This window comes from Lepisma saccharinum, chromosome 1 (assembly GCF_977018435.1).
Source record: "Lepisma saccharinum chromosome 1, izLepSacc3.1, whole genome shotgun sequence".
Classification (NCBI taxonomy): domain Eukaryota; kingdom Metazoa; phylum Arthropoda; class Insecta; order Zygentoma; family Lepismatidae; genus Lepisma; species Lepisma saccharinum.
The window spans coordinates 207,059,006-207,069,359 of record NC_139229.1 but is presented as its reverse complement, the minus strand read 5'-3'; the positions used below and the strand labels follow the sequence as shown (position 1 = coordinate 207,069,359).

At 37.2% G+C, this 10,354-nt stretch overlaps 1 protein-coding gene across 3 annotated transcripts in view; it reads left to right on the top strand.

The window, feature by feature from the left end:
• Positions 1-992: 992 nt before the first annotated feature.
• alphaCOP (coatomer subunit alpha) overlaps positions 993-10,354 on the top strand; it is a 73,930-nt gene continuing 64,568 nt past the window's right edge. For all 3 annotated transcript variants that reach the window (XM_083111157.1, XM_083111149.1, XM_083111140.1), the window contains exons 1-2: positions 993-1,193; positions 8,772-8,919. In XM_083111157.1, coding sequence (XP_082967283.1) covers positions 1,114-1,193; positions 8,772-8,919 — 228 coding nt within the window. In that variant the 5' untranslated portion in view covers positions 993-1,113. The remainder of the gene's footprint in view (positions 1,194-8,771; positions 8,920-10,354) is intronic.

Genomic DNA, 10,354 nt, shown 5'->3' with positions numbered 1-10,354 from the left:
ATGTTAGATTTTAATGTGAAAAATAATTTTAAAAAATTGTAACCTACAATCAAACCACGAGAACTTGTGCATCCAAATATTTACCAGATTTGTATAAAATTAAACATTTATTCAAATTAGACACGGAAATTGAGTTTCCAAAGTTGTAAAGGTTATTTAATACGAAATTTCAATCTTACAAGCTCTTTCCTAAACCTTCTGTACATAAACTTTTACAAAATTATCTTGCATGCATAACTTGAATCGTAAGCGTTTATTCTACAGCAATTCAATAGCAATTATATACTAACGATGATAATTCTTTACGAACTTACAGTAAGTTCCAAATGTATGATAAAATGTTTTATCTCCATCTCTATATCGCCTTTTTCCCAGTGGTAATTTAAAAAATAAAGGTTCATTACGTAGGACAGTAGAGATTGGATTTTACTCTTATCAATATTATTTACGTATTTTCTAATGTCATATAACATTTGAAATGTTCTTTAGGTGAAAGCAACGTTCTGAACGAATAAGAGAGAACGTTTCAGTCAGAAAACTAAATATTACTAATATTAATTAATACTCTTACGATACCTTATGTTAAATGTCGTAAATGGACTATACTTGTTTAATCCTGTGACGTCACGGAAACTGGTGTGAGACCCGTATCATAAAACCTAACCTAACTTTTCTATGTCCGTATATATATATCTCGGAGGCCCCGTCCGGACTCCCTCGGATTAAAGATGGCCGTGGGTCGTCACATTCCTGCGTTTGTACTGCAAATGTGATGGAACTTTTGCCGTTGGGTGTACCATCAGGATAACACTATGCAAACTATCCATTGCTATTATGGTTCTGTTCTTTCCGTCATTCTATGTTGTTTTAGGGAATATAATTGTACGAGAGCAGATATTGTCCTCTACTTTTTGTGCTTTTTGTTTCAACAATACTTGAACTCTACGTTGCGGAAAACAGAATGAATGAATGTGGTGGTGGACAATTTGCCTACTATATTATATTTGCTATCTACGTGGACGGGAAAACGACGACAGCTTTACATGAGTTATTTTCGTATACTGAATTATTTGACGTGGCAAGAGTGAATAGAGAACGAGATTAGGGGTCAAGATGTTGACCAAGTTTGAAACTAAATCTGCACGTGTAAAAGGGTTGTCTTTCCATCCGAAAAGGCCGTGGATTCTTGCAAGGTAAGGTGTTTTGCATCAAGCTGCAACTCGCAGTAGGTTTGTTATTGATACCGCACATTACTTCTAGTATGTTGTGCGAGACGAAATAAGCTAAAATACACATAAAAGGTATTCGTACAAAAGCAGAAACTGGAAGAAGAAACCCCAGAGCCTTTATTTTTTTTATCTCTAAGTACTTGATCATAAAAACTTGCCAAACCTTCGACATTTTGGTTCCGGTGGATAATTTTCCACCCATTAGAGATGGACACTTTTTTCAATCTTTTTTTAACAGGTCTCTATTAGTCGTTTAAAGGAAGGGTTTTATCTAAGGTTGTAACCGTTTTAAGGTGGTATAGGGGTAAATTTAACGCAAAAAAAATGTGGATAGAATCTATAACCAAAGTACAAAACTATTGTATAAGAAACTGTAATTGACCTAAATCAATTTGGATTGTGTTTGCAGTGTTGCAGCCTTGTTCATCGAAAAATACCTACTTTCGTCCCTGGATTTGAAATTTCATAATACCTCGCGAACCATTTGTCGTTAGCCCCACAAACTATTGACGTTTGCCCCACACACCATTTCCTGTTAGGTTAGGTTAGGTAAGCATAGTTTAAAAAATTTTAAAAATCCTCAACACGTCATCTTATAGCGAAAACAAGGTGTGGTTTGAAACACTTGGTAAATGTCTGTTATATCGGAGACACATTTCTTCAAATTTACAGGAGAAACTACTTACGGAAATGAGTTTCTGTTGCATTTATCAAACTTCGTGGAGGTATTTTGTCACTATGGAATGCAGCAGAACAGAAAATAAGCACTTTTGATGTAATAAAGTAGCCTTTTGTGCGAAGCGACAACATTATGCCGTTGTTTCCATTATGAACTGCAGGTGGCGCGAGTGTCGAAAGTCATGCGGTCTCGCGAGAGGAAGAAGTGTTTCCAAACGTGCCTTTTTTTTACCAGAATTTTTGTATTTTTATTTTTTTAACTATGCTTACCTAACCTAACCCAACCTAACCTAACCTTGCCGGAAATGGTTCGTGGGGCTATCGTGAATGGTTTTTGGCGCTAGCGTGAATGGTTTTCGGGGCTATCCGTCAATGGTTTATGGGGCTATCGGGAATGGTTTTTGGAGCTATCCGTCAATGGTTTGTGATGACATAATGAACACGAAAGTAGGTATTTTTTGGTTAAGAAGGTTGCAACACTGCATACCCACTCCAAATCGACAAAACACAAGCACGATGCATGATGATCCTGAGCTGTGCACGAAATATTCTACGTTCCGCAACGGAAGAAAGGACCCAAAAGAATTACTCGTAATGTGAACAATCGAAGTTATTTTCGTGTAAAAAGCATGATGGCACCTTCAACTATGTTCCGCAATACACAATTGGTAAGTACAAACCATTTAAAACTGAAAATATTCGATAGAAATGTGTATCCGATATAACAGACAATTACCAAACACTTACTCGGGAGTTACGCGATCTAACACACGGAACATTGTGCTCACGTGCAGAAAGCAAATGGCGGCAGCAGCAATAGCGTGTCAGAGAGATATTTTCGCAGATAAACATTGATATCGCATTAAAATGGGGAGTGATTTTACAATACCGGGAATTTCTCCATTTTGTTTGAAATTCGGCATACTCACTAATTTTGGCCCCCTAATCACGAATCTGCAGTCAAAATTTGGCTCTCACACATAATAGCAAAATAATCTAAATTAAGTTCTTATTTCTACACCCTCGATTTCCTAATTTCCCACCGATTCCGGGCTCCGCCCCTGGGGTAATTTACCTACCGCCCCCAACCGCTAACGCGGCCCTGCCTCCACTCCGGCTCCCCGGCTTTCTCTATAGAGTCCCTGTTAAAGGCATGTTAGAAATTGGCCGGATTCACCTGCCCCCAAATAAGCACCAAATTTTAAGTGCAGATTCGTGATTACAAGGCCCAAATTTCAAACAAATTGGATAAATTCCCTGTATTGTTAAATTATACCTAAAAGGGATCAAAACTACATTCCCGAACTTCATCAACGCTAAAGAAAATTATTTCTGTAAGTACTTTCTTATGTAAAAAGTAAGAAATCAGTTTCCACTATACGAAGGTGTTACCCCTTAGTGTGTTACCTTACCATGAAACAGATCAGCCCAAAGGCTTCGTGCAAGGGAATATAGCACCCAACACGACAGAAGCTATAATTTTACATCGTTAGGTTAGGGACTGAGTTATTTCCATCATGTTTTTACTTACGTAAACCATACTTTGGAATCAAATATCTCTATTATTTCTGTTTTCCGTGCGATGGAACCAATTTTGGAGCAAATGTAGAATATAGAGAATGTCTCCAATTTCGTTAATATGTGGTATACTAACTAAATTTGGCCTTCTAATCACAAATCTGTTGTTAAAATGCAGGGGTCACGTCTGGAAATCGCGAAAAAAGCTGATGTAAGTTGAGAGATTTTTTTTTTTTTTTTAAAGCTGTATTGTATTGTTTTACGAACAAATTTTAACTAAGCTTGCCTAACCTAACCTTACCGGAAATGGTTTGTGGGGCTATCCGTGAATGGATCGTGGGGCTATCCATCAATGTTTTGTGGGGCTACCCGTTCATAATGTACTGATCAGAAGGCGAAAATTAGTTAACCCTTAGTTCGCCGCCATAACACATATGTTACAAAAAAAGTATGTCCCTTGTAGCCGCTGTAACACATATGTTACAAACAGCTTTAGGTACAATTATTGAGGGTTTTGCCACACTTATATTTGCATATTGAGGTTGAAACACTGGCAGTTTGTTCGGGAACAGGTTTTGCAATCGTGTTTACAAAAATTCCAAATCCCTCCTTTCTCGGAATATGTCTCGTGTTTGGGCTCACCCAAACACATGTTGGCTCGACACTTGACAGACACAATGAATGCTTGGTATTTACGATGCTGTTTTCCTCCAAGCTTCCAACGCTTCTACACAAGATTCAAGTGCGAACGAAAAAAAGCAAAAGTTCGGGTTTTCTCCCCAAAGTAGCTGGAGAAGAGGGGGGCAAACTCCACATTTTTATGATTTTTTCATTGAAATTCCAGGGATGCAGCCCCCACCCATAACCCCCCCCCCCCCCAACGGTTGGGGCATCCAAATTTTACATGGTTGCATGCACCGATGTATTACCTGCAAAACAAAAGTTATCCGAAGTACATTGGTCCCATAGTGTCAGTTATAACAATTTTATGAATAATATGCAAATTGGCTAAAATTCGCTAGTTTTACGTTTTGCCTTATTATTCAAATTGTATTGCACCCACGAACATGAATCAAGTTTCATTCTGTTGCGGAAGGTCCATTCTTTAAAAAAAAAAAAAAGCAAAAGTTCCGGTTTTCTCCCCAAAGTAGCTGGAGTAGAGGGGGCAAACTCCACATTTTCATGCTTTTTTCATTGAAATTCGGGGGATGCAGCACCTGCCCATAACCCCCCTGTGGTTGGGGCATCCAAATTTTACATGGTTGCATGCACTGATGTTCTGCCTGCAAAATAAAAGTTGTCCGAAGTAGATTGGTCCCATAGTGTCAGTTATAACAATTTTATGAATAATATGCAAATTGGCTAAAATTCGCTAGAGTTTTACGTTTTGCCTTATTATTCAAATTGTATTGCACCCACGAACATGAATCAAGTTTCATTCTGTTGCGGAAGGTCCAGTCTTTAAAAAAAAAGCAAACGTTCCGGTTTTCTCCCCAAAGTAGCTGGAGAAGAGGGGGCAAACTCCACATTTTTATGTTTTTTTCATTGAAATTCGGGGGATGCAGCCCCCGCCCGTAACCCCCCCATGGTTGGGGCATCCAAATTTTACATGGTTGCATGCACCGATGTATTACCTGCAAAATAAAAGTTATCCGAAATAGATTGGTCCCATAGTGCCTGAGTTATTACGATTTTTCTCCATTATGTATACGAATTCAAATTTCCCGCTCAAAGCCTCGGCGACACTGGGCTTACTTTCGTCAGACCGCGTGGCGTACTAAGGGTTAATCTACCAAATATTAATGAAATTCAACATACTTTCTTACCCTAACTTTACCGGAAAAAGTTTCATGGGGATATCAGTTAAATATTTTCCCAATGAGCACATATTGTAACAAAATATAAGTTTTCTAGCACTAGCTCCCTTACTGCCCAAAATGCCATTTTTCTAGAAGAACGCTCGAGCACCGTTGCCAAACCTACCTCTAATCAAAGTCTGCATTCCACATGCTCTTCTACCTCGTCGTTCTCACTGTCCAAGCAACAACTAATGCTCTGGAAGTAACGAAGGAACATTGTGGCAACGCTGTAGACAGCCCAACGAATGCTGAACGACACTTGTTCATATCATCAAACATGGTTGTTATGTTTGTTTATCTATGGATAATGATTGCGGTAATGAAGAACGTAATTTTGCAACATATATAGACAGATGTAAGTGTACAATTTTTACACGTGACCCCCAAATCTTAACTCCAGATACGTTACCAGGAGTGCATATTTAGTGAGTATAAGATGTAGGAAAGGAATTGGAGATATTCTCTATATTGTGCGTTTGTACCCAATTTTATGTTATGTTAAACAGCAAAATGTGGCGTTTAAAAAAATCAACTTGATTCTCGAGGGGGTACAGTGGGTCAACGGTACATGCAGGGTGTGATTTATTCTCTCTAAAAGTTCAAGTCCATCTGCATTTTATGGACCATATGTACGGACAATATTTCAAGGAAAATATGGTAAAAATCTGATATTCCCCGGACACCTATAACTTCTTCGTTTTGTCAATTTTTGACATTTGTACTTACCTATCTGCTTCGTGGAACATTCTTTAAGGTGTATTCACGTTTTTCGCCCCGAATCGGTGGGAAATTTAAACTAAAAAAATATTTTTCTTTGAAATTTTTTAGTCCAAATTTCCCACCGATTCCGGGCTCCGCCCCTGGGGTAATTGACCTACCACCCCCAACCACTAATGCAGCCCCGCCTCCGCTCCGGCTCCCCGGCTTTATCTATAGAGTCCCTGTTAAAGGCATGTTAGAAATTGGCGGGAGTCACCTGCCCCCAAATGAGCCCAAACTTTTAAATTTGAAGAAATCCGTTACATCACACAAAACACCTTCCAGATGTTAGACAATGCTACAGGAACTTATTACCGTAAGTAGTTTCTTCTGTAAAAATGAAGAAATCTGTCCGGGGAATATCAGATTAGTACCGAAAATATATCACTTTTATTTATCTTGATATTTCACTTTGCAGTGCATGGTAAACAATGTTTTGGCATGGTTTGGCATACAGTGTTAACATAAATGGAGTCTTTCAACAATGACTTCCTACAATTGACTTTTTTGTGAACATGAAAAAGATCTGTCATTGTGTGGACATAATCTTGTAATCAAGGGCTCTCTGTTTCGAAACCACATTGCATAGTGGTTCGGATCCCATTTTAATATGTAGGCCCAGTCTCAATTATCTTATATGTACGTAAAGTGGACTTAAAAAATAAGAATGACAATTCATTGTAGAGACTTGAATAACAGTTTTGATAGGGAAAAGGCATCAGAACAAAAGTTCCCGTGGATCTGCTTTGCATACGGGTCATTTAAAATGTACACCTGAATGTCACATGAATGTAAATGTGTTGCGATCGTGTAGAAGCGATACAATCACTTTATTAAATGATCATTACAGTTCATTAGTGGAACCTCTCCTTTCCAAGTCTGTTGAGCACATTGCATCACGTCACGAATATGTATGCAGATGCACGGGACATATTTTAATTTTCCATTGTGCGAGGGCAGTGCACTTGAAAGTTATGTTCAACTTTCCTATTGATGGGTGAATTTTCTGGATCACTGCTAATGATTCTGCACTAGGAATCTCATGTATCTCTCAGATTCAAGTTAGATTAATTCTTCTGGAGGTAAGAAGAAGCTTATTTCTTGTTTCAAGTAACCCACAGGAAGATTATCGTGGAGGAATACGTGCTTATGCTGGTTATAGCTATAGCAGCAAGAAACGTAATCATCTTTTGGAGGTTGGAAATTATTGGAAAATCATTCTTTGATGTTTTGCTCATACATTTTTGTGAAATTAAGTCAGACATGTCACGTGTGAAATTAAATTACGTGTCACAAAATGATCATTCCTTTTGGTTAAAGAATTTGTTAAGTAAAAATTAGGCGTTGAGCGATCGGACGTAGACTATTGAATTTGAGAAAGAAAATTAAAGGATGCATTCGCAAAATGATTTTATAAAACCTACTTTAAATGTCATACTTGGTGTCCTTTTGAAGTCACCTGGTCAGGGTTATATAAAAGTTGTTTGGTTGAGAATTGCCATTTAAACAAAAACCTTAGCCAAAAGTGTCAGAAGAGCGAAGTAAAATGAAACAAATCAATCAAGAGTCTAGTTTTAGAATATAACGGAATAATATATCTTTATATCACCTAAATTGCAACTTTCTGTATCCTTCACGCCATTAATTATTTTTAGTGCATGTTTAGTATGTTCTTTTTTATATTTTATTTAACTCTGAACTTCTCTTCAGGCACCTATGATAATTCTTTTAATAAAAGATCAGATTTATCCTTAAGCTTACATAGAGACCAGTAATGGCACACCTGTCGTGAATAATTCGATAACTTACAAGGTCTCAATTTTGTAATACTCTGGAATTCTTCTGTTTCCCTAATTCATTTCCACAGTCTACATTTTCTCAAGATCCAAAAGCATAGGCGTAACTTGGCGAGGCACAAATTGCACCCTGGATAGATGTTCATTTTCAGTTGCACAAAATTTTGAACATTGCACAGTGTATTCGGCTATAGGTGAATGGTTCTTTTCTGCAATGAAACGTCTGAAAATATGGCTAAGAACAACATGGGGCAAGACACTATTGAACATAGAAAGAGAAATTATATCGGATCGAAAAGAATCCTTAAGGAATTTATGCTGAAGAGCAAAAATAGTGCTTTGCCTTGTAGCATTATATGTAATTTGTCCATTACCATGAACACTCGATTACCCAATAATAGCACACAAAGTTATACCTTCTTTATTCTAAAGAAGAAATGTGTTCTTTAATAATTTTGCAACCATCTATAATAGTGTATTTATTCCTTTCATAAAAGTAACACTCGGCATAAACAAAATTCCATTTCTTTTGAACAAGATGATGTGAGGATCACCTGTTTCCCAAGGAGAATGGCCATGATGATATTCGTAATGGATAAAAGCATGAATAATTTTTGCCCAATTTAGCCCCCCAAGTGGACGGATGAAACTACGCCTATGGTGTGTGGTGAGAGGCGGTAATACGTAACATTGAAATGGAGAAAACATCTGCTTGTACCCTTGAATTTTTGGAAAGTTTACCTTGAAAACTTGGGATTATACTTGAATTTGATCATGGTCCTAGAGTAGTCACCCTGTGTAAGCAACTTGTGTAAATGATGAGCCATACAGAAATCAATTCACAATCATGATTTATATAAATGTAATTCATTAACTATATTAAATGACAAGCATTAATTGTTCTTGCCTGCTTCTTTTCTTTGTATTCCTAGCTTGCACAATGGAGTCATTCAGCTGTGGGACTATAGGATGTGCACATTGCTGGATAAGTATGATGAGCATGATGGACCTGTTAGGGGAATATGTTTTCATAGTCAACAGCCCTTATTTGTCTCGGGAGGTGATGACTATAAAATAAAGGTATGTGAACATCTCAAGGCTGTATATATTTTTTTCTTTCTTATATGTAGGAATCTCACTAACTTGGATGCATTATTGAAAACATACATAATATTCTCTGTGCATTTGTGTACTTTAACGTCAAATGTTTTTACATGATAAAGGATAAATAATCATAAGCAGTGGCGCAGGAATATTTTGCATTTTGGGGGGGGGGGTACAAAATTCAACCTACACACATTGTTTTGAAACACATTTTATTATTGATTTAGATGAGAAACTCTTAATTTTGTTGAAAAGGAGGAATAACATCTGCTATAATTCACCTTCATCAGTAATTTTCTATGTACTAGGATATTCAGCATAAACAGATTTAAGGTACGAAACTAAGCTGTCAGCTATACTTTGATTTCTTTATAAAATTCTGCTGTCATGCATCATTGTTTTGATTTGAATATCAGGGTTGCTTCTCACTGGGAATTCCAGAAATTATGTGTGAATTATTGGCTCTGGGAATTATGCGTGAATTCTACTTCAATTTGCTCCATAGACGTGAAAATACAACTTTTATTAATCCAAATCCTATTCAAATTTTACATGTATTTATAAATGCCTTGATGCAAGTTTTTCAAAGTTGAGCTTTCATTTTTATCTAGGAAGGCAACGAAAGCTGTGTGAAAAATAAAACAATTCTCTCAATACTTTTACTTCGTTACTGTCCTTTCCAGAACAATCTGGCAGATGAAAGATTATTGCAAGATATCTTGAGGTTGATTAGGTAAATTTGAGTTTGACAATTAACAATTTTTTGTAGATTAGTACATCTCGTAACATCTGTGACTTGTGTTTGTAGATGTATTTCGAGTCTGATTATGTGAAATTGTAAACAGTGGCGCAACCACAACCTTGGACAGAAATTTTCTTAGTCTTAACAAGTTCATAACCATAGCTAGGGGGCGGCGGGAGTCGGCCCTGGGTGCCAAACGGTCTAAATGAAATAAAAGTTGTAAAATTGATTGATCTGTGGTTTTAAAAGTCCACTTTTTGCACAGAAAGGCTAATTGGGACTGGACCTACAGTTTAAAGTGAGATCCAAACCACTGTGTCATGTGCCTCCACCGGGTATCGAACCTGGGACCCCTTGATCAAGAGGCGACGGTGTTACCACTACACCATTGGGCAGGCACAAAAGTTGTAAAAGAGAGAATGCATTGACATCCCGTGAAATTATTTGCACCCTATTAGATCAATATCGATTTCAGCGTGCAAAAGATTGTAGCTAAAAATGTTGTTGCTCGCATCGCTCGCATCAAATAGTTGTTTCCTGTAATGTATTGTATTGTAAATTACCAGACAGAGAAATAAGACTTGTCTTAATTGATTTTGTTTTAAATGCATGAACAATTGTTTTGAGGAAAGGGAGCGTGCACATTTGAGAGACAATTTATGTAATTTT